At 48.7% G+C, this 14,993-nt stretch overlaps 1 protein-coding gene across 5 annotated transcripts in view; it reads right to left on the reverse strand.

Moving 5' to 3' along the window:
* The window catches only part of SAFB2 (scaffold attachment factor B2), a 91,268-nt gene that overhangs the window by 41,074 nt on the left and 35,201 nt on the right, over window positions 1–14,993 (reverse strand). For 2 of the 5 annotated variants that reach the window (XR_014262222.1, XR_014262223.1), the window contains exon 19: window positions 5,592–5,910. Coding sequence is in view for 2 of the 5 variants with exons in the window: in XM_082456902.1 (XP_082313028.1) it covers window positions 11,301–11,403 (103 nt within the window). In the remaining 3 variants the exon portion in view is untranslated. Of the gene's footprint in view, window positions 1–5,591; window positions 5,911–10,788; window positions 11,134–11,159; window positions 11,404–14,993 lie in introns of those variants that run through there. The other 3 variants (XR_014262224.1, XM_082456903.1, XM_082456902.1) reach the window with 2 other exon arrangements.

Genomic DNA, 14,993 nt, shown 5'->3' on the forward strand with positions numbered 1-14,993 from the left:
AAAGCTTGTGGCCAGTGACAGTCAGGGGAGGCTTCCATGCTGTCCTCCCCCCACCCCTGCAACCCCTTTCTCAGGCCCCGCCAGCCTCTCCAGTCTTACTTATCTAAGCACCCTCTTCCTGAAAGCCTTCCTTGACTGCTGCCTGCCCTTCTCCACAGCCATACCTACCAGGACAGGACTGACCAGTTCTGGGTATCCAGAATGTTGACTTGACCTCAGAGATTCTGTCTGTACTTAGAAGCTAGTTATGATGGAGCCCAGTGGGAACTCCTCCTCCAGCAGTGGCCAAGAGTGGGGGAGGGAGGCTGAGGCCAGAACAGGGCACTGGGCAGATCGAGGGCTCTAATCCCGACCCTGACCCTTGGAAGTTCCTCAGGAAGGAACTTAACCTCCCTGGGCCTCGATATCACCATCTGTCCAATGGGGTTGTTATGAGGAATAAATTACTGCACATAAGCACTTAGAAATGTTCCTGAAGCATAGTCGCTGGCTAATTGGCTATGCTGAGAGTCAAGTGCAATTGAAAAGCAAATAAAAACAAAAATAGCAAACAGAAAAAAAAAAAAACACGGGCTAAGTGACAGATGGCCTTCTAGGTACATGATTTAAAAAATAAATAAATAAAAGCTTCCCTTAATTCTCACATGACACTATTATCTCCCATTTTACAGATGAGTAAAGTGAGGCTCAGAGAGAGTGACTTCCCTGAGGATACACAGTGAAAAATGGCAGAGCCAGGACTTGAAGCCTAGCCACCTGGTTTCAGTCATCATGCTATTGTCCACTTAACTACACAGCTTCTTAGACAACCATCAGATTTCAGATGGAGATTTTAAAGGTAGCTAAGAGCAAAATTAATTTCAGATGGATCACCCACCAACCAAGCAAAAAGAAAAAAAGAGAGAGAGAGAGAAACTATTAAACTACTAGAAGAAAATGTGGAAGTTAAAAATAATAATAATCCCAGTGTGTTGAAGCATGACATGACACCTTTAATGATTTAAAAGATTAATAACTGACTACAGGACTTCCCTGGTGGCGCGGTAGTTAAGAATCTGCCTGCCAATGCAGGGGACACAGGTTCGAGCCCTGGTCCAGGAAGATCCCACATGCCATGGAGCAACTAAGCCCGTGCACCACAACTACTAAGCCTGAGCTCTAGAGCCTGCAAGCCACAACTACTGAAGCCCGTGCGCCTAGAGCCTGTGCTCTGCAACAAGAGAAGTCATGGCAATGAGAAGCCCGCGCACCACAATGAAGAGCAGCACCCGCTCGCCACAACTAGAGAAAGCCCACGCGCAGCAACGAAGACCCAACACAGCCAAAAATAAATAAATAAAATAAATAAATTTTTTTGAAAAAGATTAATAACTGACTACAGGACATCCCTGGTGGCGCAGTGGTTAAGAATATGCATGCCAATGCAGGGGACACGGGTTCGAGCCCTGGTCCAGGAAGATCCCACATGCTGTGGAGCAACAAAGCCCGTGCACCACAACTACTGAGCCCGCGTGCCACAACTACTGAAGCCCGTGCGCCTAGAGCCCGTGCTTCGCAACAAGAGAAGCCACCACAATGAGAAGCCTGTGCACCGCAATGAAGAGTAGCCCCCGCTCGCCGCAACCAGAGAAAGCCCGCGCACAGCAACGAAGACCCAATGCTACCATAAATAAATAAATAAATAAATTTATTTTTAAAAAAAGATTAATAACTGACTACATACAAATGTAAAATTCCTATAGACACACATACAGAAACACACACAAATACTAGAAGGTCAATCGACAAAGGAAAAATTTTCCAAGACATGATAGACAAAAGACTGATTTCCTTAATATGTAAAAATCTTCCAGGTATCAATAAGGGCCAACAATTCAATAGAAAAAGAGGCAAAGGACATGAACAGTTTCTGAAAAGGAAATACAAATGTCTTCCAAGCATATGAAAGGGAGTTCATTCTCACTCATGGTAAGGTCAATATAAAATAAAACTATCATGAAATACTTTTTAAAAATCTATCGGGTTGCTAAGGATGAAAAAATTTGATAATTCACCATGTTGCTGGGGTTTGGGGAAGAGAGCAATATTATGCATTGGGGTTTGGAGTGTGAAATGGCGTAATCTCTCTGATAATAGCTATTGAAATGAGAAGTCGCTATATCCCTTCTGGGACTCTACCCAGGTGCCCAAGGATGGATTACAGTACAACACACACGCTGAGCAATTTACATGTAATCCACAAGGAAACCTGAGGCTGATCTCACTGAACAAAGGAGGGAAACTGAGGCCCAGAGGAGGGACAGAATGAGGGCCCAGGCTGGTGTACACTGTCTCAGGGAGAGTGGGCGGGCTGGCTCTACCTGTGGCACTGGGTCACCACGGTCCCAGCCACCTCCCTTGTCAGGCTAAGCTCCAGGTTTCAGGCAACACACCTGCTGGTGTTTAGAACAGGTCAGAGCAAGACCCAGAGACGCTCGGCTTTAACATATGGAGGCCAAGCCAGCCACGCTGAGCCCTGTGAGTGCTGGGTGCCAGTTCCAATTAATCCTGACTTTCTCATTAAGCCGTTAGGAAAAGCCAGGTGGCTCCGGGCGGTAGGCCCTTTGCCTGGGTCGCTGGATTAGAGGGATCATGGTTTCTGCCTTGAGACACTGTATTATCTGTCATGGGCGATTATGGAAGACCCAAGCGGGCAGTGACAAGCTCGGTGAATCCCTGAGTTCTGGAACCTGGGAGGCTCAGAATCGTGGGATCTCCAAAATCGTGGACTCCCAGAATCTTGGCGTGCCCGGCATTCTAGATCCTCAAAACAGTCTCCCCTCCTCCCGAACATTTTAGAGTCCTCGAGGGAATTCCCTGGTGGTCCAGTGGTTAGGACTCGGCACCTTTACTGTCGGGGCCCAGGTTCGATCCCTGATCAGGGAACTAAGATCCCCCAAGCCATACAGCATGGCCATAAAAAAAAAAAAAAAAAGAATCCTAGAGCAGGGGTCCTGAATGGCATTCAACACATCACTTCTGGCTGTCTTGCAGGGAAAAGAATGCATTGATCGTCAGAGGCAGAAGGCATATGTGTGGATGTGGGCCTGCATGCCACTAATACTGCAGGCAGATAGGAAGGGAGGGGCGGCGCTCTGCTAACTTGCCCCTATCTGTGACATACCCACTGAACTTGGCATTGCCAAATTCTCGAATCACAAATAGCCTCTTGTGACACAGGCTTCTTACCTAGACTTGTCCCCTTGGATCAGAGGTCTCTCAAACCGGAAGCCCAGGGGCTGAATGTGATTTTGGTTTTTGTTTTTTTTCTGGGGCTGGGGGCCCACATAATGTTTACAAGAAGAACTTGTGAATGAGTTTTTCCATATAAGGAGCTCCACTGGATACAGTGCAATACTACTCAGCCATTAAAAAAAAAAAAGAATGAAATAATGCCATTTGCAGCAACATGGATGCAACCAGAAATTATCATACTAAGTGAAGTAAGTCAGACAGAGAAAGACAAATACCATATGACATCACTTGTATGTGGAATCTAAAATATGCCACAAATGAACCTGTCTACGAAACAGAAACCGACTCACAAACATAGGGAACAGACTTGTGGTTGGCAAGGGGGTGGGGGGATGGGGGAGGGATGGATTGGGAGTTTAGGGTTAACAGATGCAAACTATTATATATAGAATGGATAAACAACAAGGTCCTACTGTATAGCACAGGGAACTATGTTCAATATCCTGGGATAAACCATAATGGAAAAGAATATAAAGAAGAATGTATATATGCGTATAAGTGAGTCACTTTGCTGTACAGCAGAAATTAACACAACATTGTAAATCAACTATACATCAATAAAAAAATTTTTTTTAAAAAGACGCTCCATTGGGCCCCCAATCCTAGTGGTATCTGTGGACCCTCCATGATAGGGATGTGAATTCCCTATAACCCTAGGACCAACTCACTCCTTGAGTGAGTTTGCTCTCCCTAGACCAGTGATAGTACTAACTTTATATCCTCCTTTTAAGATCAAGAAAGTGAGTCCCAGGAGCATCTGTTTGCCAAGGTCCCCCACCTCCCAGGGAGAAGCTGAAAAGGCTTTGGAAAAAGCGAATGGACATCCCATCAAGCTTTACAAATAGTTATCCCATGGGTCCCTGCCACCAATCCTATGAGGTCTGTACTTGTTATCCCATTTCTCAGATGACAACACTGAGTCTTGGAGAGGGAAATCACTTTCCCAAAGCCACACCTGAAGGTAGAGCCCCTGGAACATGGCAAGAGTGAGTTAATGGAAAGGCTCAGGGTGCCTCTCTATCTGGAGGTGGTGCAAAAAGGAAAATGTGGTGCTTGGGGGTGGCTTTGGGAAGGGTGTGGAGAGGAGATTGGATTTCCGTCTAAAGGCAGTGAGGAACCATGGGAGTGTTTGAAGCAAGGGAGTGGCTTCAAAAATCTAATTTATATGTTAGAAATGTCCCTAACAGGACTTCCCTGGTGGTCCAGTGGTTAAGACTCCGTGCTTCCAGTGCAGGGGGCACGGATTCGATCCCTGGTCAGGGAAGTTCCACATGCTGCGCTGTGCGGCCAAAAAAAAAAAAGAAAAAGAAATGTCCCTGACAGTGCTGAATCCAGTTCAGAAGATGGATACATTTTCTCAGCTAAGGAGCTGAGAAAGGCTTTGTCTCAGGTCAAAATGCTCTCTTCCTAGCTACTATTTCTTGGACCCATCTGTCCCCCTCCACTGGGTTTTCGTAAGGAATTCATTGCTAGGATGTCTGACAAATGAGGATTCATGGTGGTCCCTGTTGATAAATTGTGTTATTCCAGTTTAGCTCTATTAGAAACAAAGGCTATTTGCCAGTAACATTTTTAAAGTGGCATCCTTCATATATAAAGAGTTGTGAGAAATAAATAAGAATAGAGACATGCAAAGAACATGGATGCCACTTTGAACACACAAAAGACATAGATGGGAAGTTGTAAAAAAAAAAAACAACAAAAAAAGACGAAGACTTACATGAAAAAGTGTTTGACCACTCTAGAATTCTCACTATAATAGTCAAAAAAGATATCTGATCATATTAGATTCTGTGAGGCTACAAGGCAATTGACATTCACCTCTGTTACTGTGTAAGTTAGTACTATCTTTCTGGAAGGCAAGATGGCAAAATTATCGAAAGCAAATTGATGGATAGTAACTAATTATCATGACTCACCATTGTTGAGTGACAAATGAACTTCATTTATTATGTTTTCCCCACTAGAACAGAAAGTCTGCTAAGGCAGGCATCCTTGTCTGTTTTGTTCACTGCTGAGTCCCTGGTGTTTGGGACAGCAACTGGCTTTGATTTATATACCCATCATGATCTAATCTTCTCATTTTTCTGTACAGTGAAGTTTGAGAACCAGTGAACTAGACCAAAAGGGAAGTTTGTGTGCAGGCAGATATCTGAGTATCCACTTATTTGGGTCTTTAAGACAACCCTCAGATCCCTAGTGATGAGTGGAAAGTTCTCAGGGGCTCCCACTGACCCGTGGGTTAATGGATGTGTTTGTAGTTAAAAGGATCAAAAGAGATGATTTCTGATACTTACTAGGTCCTTAGGCTGTGTGCCAGGCAGTGTTTGAAGAGCTTTACAAACCTCAACTCAATCACTTCACAGCAATGCTATGAGGCTGGTATTAATTTCAGGCCCATTTCGCAGATGAGGAAACTGAGTCCACAGCATGAAAGCAGCACAAAGTAGGTGCTTGGGTTTAGCAGAACCTAAATCTTGCTCAGTCAGCTCCATGAACACCCATCCTTGTCGCTCCAGGGAGCACTTCCTCTGGCATCCCAGGAGAGACTCTGGACACCATTAAGTCTCCATAAATGTTTTGCTTCTCAAATTTCTTGGGTGACTCCTTGCAGAGCTGCCAGGGAAGGTGAGAGGAGAAGAGAGTGTCAGGTTTCTGGGGGCATGGAGATACCAGACACACAGAGACGCCCACAGCCCCTCACACACACACACAAACACCACACACACCTTGAGACAAAACAAGACACACACAGAGACCGGCTAGATGCACACCCCAAGACACACACACACACACAGACCAATGCAAACACACTCCAAGACAAGCACAGATACGCACAGGAGACATGCACAGAGCCTTGGCGGGGGGTGGCCAGTTTATGGGGGCTCTGGACGCCCTCGATCCCCGCGGAAGCCCCTACTCCAGCCTCCACCTCCGTCCCCACTCTGGGGTCCAGGGCCTCCCGCTAAGGCGGCAGTGGAGCAATAGAGGAACCGCAGGCAGAGAGAAAGGAACTCGGGCTGCAGGAAGGGCCAGGCAGGGACGGCTGCGGTGCAGCGTGTGGCTCTCTGGCGCCACCCGGTGGGCACAGGGGGCACAGCAGCCGCTGCGGCTCAACATCTCTGCGGGTCTCTGGGTCCCGTGGTATCCACTGGTGTCAGCTTTGTCTCTCTCTGCGTCTGTGTGTCTCTATTTCTCTGTGTTTCACTCTCTGTCTCTCTTCTCTGTGCGTTGCTGCCTCTTTTTCCTTCTGTGTCTGTCTCTTTCTGTCTCTCTACAGCTCTGTTTCTTTTGTATCTCTCCATCTCTTTGTCTCCCTCTCTCTCCCACTCTTCCCCCCACCTCTTCATCTATAACTGAGCTACCCCCCCATTAGCCACATCCCCCGTGCCCTGTCTCCCCATGGCATCTTGGCACTTCCTGCCATCCATGACTCAGTCCAGGTGGAGAGTGATGAACAACTTCATCAGCTTTGCAGCCGGCCTGCTCCTACTTCCTATATTCTGGTCCTTGGGGAGGGGACCCCATGCCTGCAGGCTGCACGGGGTTCCCCTGCTGTTATCTTTGTCCAGATAACCTGGCCATGAGCCCACCTTCCACAGGGCTGGCGGCTGCTGGCTCCCCAGAGGCAGAAAGTGCTGGTTGCATGGGGGCTGGGGGCAGGGCCAGTGAATATTTGGACCCCCAAGCAAGGAAGGGCCCAGGGAGAGACAGTGACGGACACCCTTGAATCCTGCTGAAACATGCCATGGCCTGTGGGCTGGTGGCCTGATCCCTGACCTGCCCAGGACTTCGGAGATCACTCTGACCCCAAGTCACCCACATTCCTGCTTGCTGAGTTTCTCCAAGGTGCTGCACCTATTCCTTCCTGGGGGCTCCTGCACATTCTGTTCCCTCTCCTGGAATGCCCTTCCAGTCACCTCCTTCAGGAAGCCAGGCTCACTCCACCTCCTGCTTGAAACCCTTCCTTGGGCTCCAAAGAGCAGATCTGTCTCAGTCATGGTCACTGCTGCGTCCCTGGCACAGAACCTGACACACAGGAAATGCCTTTGGCTCTAAACAGATAAGCTCTCGTGAGCCCAGCTCCCCCATCTTGCCTTGCTGGGGGTGTGGGCCTTGGCCTAATGGGCTGCTTGTCACTCTGTGCCCTGCTTTCCCAAGAACAGGGGGTGAGGGGACTTTTTCTGGGCCACCTGTGAAACCTGCCCCGCTGGGTCTCATTTCAGCCGAGTCTGTAAATATTTGGTCCACCATGGCTGGCAGCATCCAGGCGGAGGAAGCTTCAGTGCGTTTTACGAGCCTCCCCACGGGGGCCCAACGTGAGGTTTCTGTGGCTGAGTATGTGGGGAGCCCGGCAGTTTCACGGCTGGTTGGCACGAGGTGGGTCTGACTGCGGGATTGGAAGCAGCTGCGAGGCACCATCAGTGGCTGCTGGCACTTAACCCCGCAGCGTGCAGCTTTGCAGAGGCCCAAACAGGCCTCTTGTTTGAAAAACTGTTAATGCAACATTATAGATCACAGCTGTGGTGGGAATGGGGGCCGATCCGACCCCTTCCCCAAGTCTGCAAGGAGGCGGAAGGCCCCAGTTTAGACCTGGCTCTTCTAGGAGAATGAAATGCAACCACAATCGTTGGCTAAGCACCCACTAGATGCTGGGTACTGTGCAAAGCACTTTAAATTTTATTTATTTATTTGTTTGTTGGCCATGTCCCACAGCGTGTGGGGGTCTTAGTTCCCTTATCAGGGATCGAACCCATGCCCCCTGCAGTGGAAGCGTGGAGTCTTAACCACTGGACCACGAGGGAAGTCCCGCAAAGCGCTTTAAATGCATCATCTCCTTGTGTCCTCAGAAATCCCCCTGCCCATTTTACAATGAGAAAACTCAGGTGGTTCAAGGTAACTGGCTCAAGGTCATCCAGGTGGCGAAGGGCTGAGCTGGGATTATTTATTCTCCGGCCTGGCTTGGTCTCACATAAATCACCTGGCCCGCACGGGGGCCTCCCCGACAGGGCCGCGGTGAAGATCCACTGGAAACCTCTTCTCGCCAGCATCCCAGGAGTGACTGGAGGGAGGGCCTGAATCAGATCAGTAGATCAGAGTTGGGGCCTGGGAACCTGCATTTTAAACAAGGACCTCCTGGGGAATTCCCTGGTGGTCCAGTGGTTAGGACTCAGCGCTTTCACTGCCAGGGCCCGGGTTCAATTCCTGGTCAGGGAACTAAGATCCTGCAAGCTGCGTGGCACGGCCAAAAAATTTTTTAAAAATTAAAAATAAATAAACAAGCACCTCCCTCCACCCCCAGGTAACTCTTGCTAGAGGTGTTCCTTGGTCCTTCCTCAGGAACAGCAGCCTTACTACTGCACATGTCCCAACTTTTGCGGTGCTCCCTCTCAATCTCAGCAGGGATCGTCTGCCACCTGGTGTTTACTGAAGACACTACAAGATTTGGTGTCCTCGTCAGACATTCTAAGCTAGGGGAATTTTCTGCCAGGCCCCGTAAGACCCAATAGGCCAGACAAGGAATAAAATGTTCTGAAAACTCGAAGATACAGAATTTTTGTGTTCTTTCTCTTTCTCCTTTCCGTAGATTCGATAAGCATTTACTATGTGTCTACCACATTCCAGGTGTATTAACCATGTCTTTATTTTCTGGTTTTTGATGCTTTGACATCTGGGGCCTCACTCACCCTGGAGGGACAGTCCCCCCCCCCCCAGGGCCAGCTAATTCCCAGAGACAGCAAACAAGTCCCCCTAGAGTGCCTTTCACACGCAAACCAGCCAATCCAGAGTTCACACCCCAACTCCCCCCCTCCCACACTCGGGGGTGCCCCAATCCCAAGCCTGCTTATCCCCACGTCACCTGTTCCTTCCCATGGAAACCACAATAAAGGCCCTGGTCCAGGGACTTCCCTGGTGGTCCAGTGGTTAAGACTCCGCTCTCCCAATGCAGGGGGCCTGGGTTTGATCCCTGGTCAGGGAACTAGATCCCGCATGCTGCAAGTAAGAGCCCACATGCCGTAACTAAAAAGATCCCACGTGCTGCAACTAAGACCTGGTGCAGCCAAATAAATAAATAAATATATATGTATTTTTTAAAGGCTCTGGTCTACATTTTCCCCTCCCTCTGACTCACCCTGGTGCTTCTCTGTGTGGCCCTGCCTGGCGTGTATTGCCCTCCCCCTCCTCTTGGGGAATGTAACCAAAAAAAGAAATTTCCGCAGCAGTCATCTCTTGATCTGTTGTCCTCACTACACCTGTGCAACCATAAAATCCATGTTTTGAAACTCCAGGCACTGGAGAGACAGCTGAGAACGAGGGAGAATGAATGCCTGCCCCAGTGACGCGTACATTCCTGCCCCAGTGACGCGTACATTACATTGTCCTCACTACACCTGTGTAACAATAAAATCTATGTCTTGAAACTCCAGGCACTGGAGAGACAGCTGAGAACGAGGGAGAATGAATGCCTGCCCCAGTGACGCGTACATTCCAGGGGAGGGTGTGGACAATATGCTATGAGGACAGACTGGTGTGACAATGATGAGGTAGGAGGGGAGTGGTCGGGGGGACCTCCTGGAGGAGGAGGTAGGATCTGAGCCCCAACTTGCAAGATGAGAAAGAGCCGTCAGCCATGGCCACACTCACACCACCTTGTGCTGAACTCACTGGACCCTGGTTCACTCATCATCCTGGAAGTTCTGTGAAAGGGGAAGCAGCTCAGGTCCCCCAGTGCTTTGTGCAGTAGTACAAAGTGGTCTCTGCTGTGTCTATATTTGCCGCCAGAGGCAAACACGGGGCGGCTGCGTCCGGTGTGGATTTGAGGACGTGCAGTAACAACCCAGCAGCCTCCTGGGTGCCCACCTTTCTGGGAGTGATTCGGGGGCCTTGGCACTGCTTTAACCTTCCCTGGGGCCGTGACCTAGCCTGGTTATGGGTCTGACAGTATCAGGGACATATTAAGTCACCCTGGGGGTCCACTCTAAAGGTTAGGTGCACACGCAAAGTAACGTAGACCGGGATCTCCGAGTCCAGCTTGCTCATTGCTGCTCAAAGCAATTGTCACTTTACCAACACGTGACCTCGGTCTGGGGCTCCCTGCGTCCTGGGGTGGCCAAGAAGAAGGGACCTGTGGGGAGGCTCAGGTTCTCTCGGGCTCTGAGCCTGCATCTCTGCTTGGCCTTCCCAGGGATGGACTCTGCTTCCCAGAGAAGCTGCGACTGGGCGTGTCTGGGGTTTCCGGTGCTGTGCGATGTCTCTGTGGCCACAGGTAACCGATGTCACTTCCTTGGCCAGTAGTCACACCTGTGACCCAACGCAGACTCGATCACACTCCAGTGGGCTAGGCAAAATAACGCCCCCTCTCCCCAAAAATGTTCTCATCCGAGAAACTTTCCCACCTGCGGTCATGTTGCAGGAAGGGGGACTCCTTCCAGGGCCCGAGAGTGGGCTCTTGTCTAACTCGGAAATGAATTGTCCGAGGAGATGCACACATGCTGACAAAGCAAAAGACTTTATTGGGAAGGGGCACCTGGGTGGAGAGCAGCAGGGTAAGGGAACGCGGGAGAACTGCTCTGCCACGTGGCTCCCAGTCTCAGGTTTTATGGTAATGAGGTTAGTTCCCGTGTTGTCTCTGGCCAATCATCTTGCTTGGCCCATATTTGGTCCGACTCATGGTCCTTCCTAGTGGCGCATGCATCTCTCAGCCAAGATGGATTCCAGCGAGAAGGATTCTGGGTGGTTGGTAGGGTATATTATGGGCTGGCGTCTCCTCCATCCTTTTGGCCCCTCCCGAATTCTCCCGGTTTTCAGAGGCGGCACCATGTTCCTTATGTGGACCCCCTGTTGTGAGACAGTTGGGGCGAGTGGGTCTAGCCAAGGTGGGTGGTTTCGGCCAACAGCTCCCTAACAGTCAGAGGGAGATGTGACTCTGGAAAAGGGATGAGAAAGATGCGCTCTTCGTCCTGAAGATGGAGGAAGGGGCCAGGAGGCAAGGAATGTGGGCAGCTTCAAGAAGCTGGAAAAGGCAGGGAATCAGATTGCTCGCCTAGAGCCTCCGTAAGGAACCAGCCCTGCAGACACCTTGAACTGGAGGACTCCTGGCCTCCAGAACTGTGAGATAAGAAGTTTGTGTGAATTTGTTATGGCAGCCAGAGGAAACACACACCCAATTCTCTTGCAGGTATTGTGTGAAACTCTCAAACCCTAAAATCAGTGCAGTACTCTGGGGAGAGGAGATCACCGTTCCTGAGAAACTGGCATCCCACTGACCCAGTGAGGCCTCCAGCTCACAAGGCTGGACCTGACATGGTCACCCATCAAATCTGCCTGGGGCGGAGGCATCATGCCCAGCTGAGAAATGAGAACTCTGAGGGCTCAGAGGGGGTAAGTCACTTTCCCAAGGACACACAGCTAATGAAGGAAGAAGAGCTAAGATGCGAACCCACCGTTCACATCCTGTGAACTGTGTGACCGAAGTAGGGATGGTCTAACCTCTGGAGGATGGGGGTGGGGCAGCACTGGGAGAACTCGGTAGAGACCCTGCCCCTCAACCTGCAAACCAGTTAAAAAGCACCACATCCCCACGAACTGACAACTTTGTGGCTGTACTTTTAAAAACTCGAAAGTCCTTTTTAGACCCTTGCATTTGAAATTATTTAACTAAGAGTTAACATGTGCAATTTGAGACTGGCAATCACCATGCAGGCTTGGGAATTCCTGCATAGTGAGAAAATTTAACCTAGGAGCTGTTTTGAAATGTAATGAAATCTTTATGAATACAAAATTTAGCAGTTGATGAAGCTGACACATTTTTTGTAACTGTGGAGACATTTGATAAGGTATTCATTCTGATGTTGCAGTTTTCTCTTTGTATTTTTGGAGCCAATCGTTTCTTACCTCTTCCTCCCCAGGCCTCAAAACATCTTACAGGTCTCGCAGAAAGCAAAAGCACCCTCGGCCCTCTTCCTGCAGGCCTCCCAGGACCTGTCAACATGTACTGAGCGCTTACTGTATGCCAGGAGCAATTCTGAGCTTTTTTATGTATATCAGCTAATTTAATCTTTGCAAAGACCCTCTATGGTAAATACTATCATACTTCCAGTTAAGGAAGCCAAAGCAGGGAGGAACTATTAACTCCCCATGAGCAGACAGGTAGGTTGGATTCCAAGCCATCTCCCGAGGCTACTCCAGTGGCTCTCACTCCTATGACACCGAACAGCCCCCACCTCAACCTTTAAAACATTTTTAAAAATTGTGGCAAAATACACATAACATAAAAATTTGCCATCGTATACATGCACCCCTATGTTCATTCACAGCAGCACAATTCACAACAGCCAAGACACGGAAACTATCTAAATGCCCATCGACAGATGAATGGATAAAGAAGACGTGGTACATGTATACACAAAGGAGTACTACTCAGCCATAAAAAAGAATGAAATAATGCCATCTGCAGCAACAACATGGATGGACCTAGAGACTATCACACTAAGTAAGTCAGAAAAAGAAAGACAAATATATGATATCACTTATATGTGGAATCTAAAATATGCCACAACTGAACCTATCTGCGAAACAGGAACAGACTCACAGACATAGAGAACAGACTTGTGGTTGCCAAGGGGAGGAGGGGTGGGTTGGGAGTTGGGGTTAGCAGATGGAAACTATTATATACAGGATGGATAAACAACAAGGTCCTACTGTATAGTACAGGGACTATACTCAATATCCTGTGATGAACCATAATGGAAAAGAATATGAAAAGGAATATATATATGTATAACTGAATCACTTTGCTGTACAGCAGAAATTAACACAGTATTGTAAGTCAACTATACTTCAATAACATTTTTTAGAAAACTTATCTTAACCATTTTTAAGTGCACAGTTCAGTGGCATTAAGCACATTCACATTGTCCTGCAACCATCCCCATCATCCACCTCCAGAACTTTCTCATCTCCCCAAACTGAAACTCTGCCCCATTGAACACTGACTCTGCATCCCCTCCCCCAGCCCTCACCATCCACCTGCTGTCTCTATGGATGTGACTCCTCCAGGGACCTCCTATGAATGGAATCAGACAGTATTTGTCCTTGTTTCTGGTTTCTCTCACTAGGCACCATGTCAAGGTTCATCCCTGTTGTAGCAGGTGTCAGAATCTCCTTCCTCTTGAAGGCTAATATTCCACTGTATGGTTGGACCACAATTTGTTTATCCATACTACTACACACCCATTAGGATGGCTATTATTTAAAAAAACAAACACACCCAGAAAACAAGTGTTGGTGAAGATGTAGAGACACTTGGAACCCTCGTGCAGGGCTGGTGGGAATGTAAGATGGGGCAGCCGCTGTGCAAAACACCCTGGTGGTTCCTCAAAAGTTAAACGTAGAATTACCATATAAGCCAGGAATTTCACTCCCAGGTATACACCCAGGAGAATAGAAAACAGCTGTGCAAAGACCTACAGGCACACTTGTCTTTATAGCAGCATGATTCACAGGAGCCAAAAGGTGGAAACCACCCGTGTCCATTAGCAGATACTTTTTATAACAAGTCTTTTCTTCCACCTCCCTTTTCTCTCCTGAAATAAAAATCTGAGCTAATATAACCTAATGACACACAGTTCAAAAAACAAAAACAAAAACAACCAGCAACCCAACCATATGATGCTCTATCAGATACAAGCAGAAGAAATGAAAAGAAAGTAATGTCTGATAAGTGCTAATTTAGCCTGTCAACGCTGGGGCACAAGCCCCGGTTATACCACGTACAAGATGAAGGGCTCAGACGCATGGGTCTATTCAGACGGCTCATCTCGGACAGAAGCAGCAGGGGAGGTGTTTAGACCCCGCAGGTCTGTTCACAGAAACGGTGAACAACTCTTGGTAAGGTTCTGGACTAAACGACAAGCTGTTTTCCCTCAATTTATCCAGGAGTTGCATTCCTGAAAAATCTGTATGTATGAAAACTGTAAACTGTGTCCCCCTCCAAATTCACATGTTGAGGTCCTGGCCCCCAGGACCTTGGGATGTGACTGTATTTGAAGACAAGGCCTGTAGAGGTAATCAAGTTCAAATGAGGTTAGTAGGGTGGGCCCTAAATCCAGTCTGAAATTCAGATGCAGACACACACACAGGGAGAAGGCTGGGTGAAGGAGGTAGAGACGGGGTGATGGATTTACAAGTCAAGGGATGCCAAAGACTGCCAGCGGTCACCAGAGTCTGGGAGAGGACCTGCAACAGATCCCCCTCCCTACCCTCCCTGCCCTGCCGCCGGCCCCCCAGCCTGCTGACACCTGATCAAGCACTCCTGGCCTCCGGAACTGGGAGAGGATAAATTTCCATTGTTTATATCACCCAGTCTGTAGCACTGAGTTACAGCAGCCTTGGCCAATCAATGCTGTCCTATGTATCCATGTAAAACAGAGACCGGTGTTAGGCCCAGTTAATGAGGAAACGGCTTGTCTCTCCCCACAGGCTGTCCGGTGGGACTGGCCCGCACTCTCCACGCTTCCCGGGGTCCCCTCAGGCCAGCTGGGCGGCAGTGCCCTGGTCAAGCCCTGGCTCTGCACTTCAGGGTTTGCTCCTATCTCGTGACAAAATCTGACAACCGGTCTCACCCTCGACCCCAAGCCGAATCTGGCTTCTCTTGGCAAACTTGGGACACCCGGACCCCAATTTCTAGACTAGCTTGC

Source organism: Balaenoptera physalus (genome assembly GCF_965194825.1).
Source record: "Balaenoptera physalus genome assembly, chromosome: 3".
Taxonomy (NCBI): domain Eukaryota; kingdom Metazoa; phylum Chordata; class Mammalia; order Artiodactyla; family Balaenopteridae; genus Balaenoptera; species Balaenoptera physalus.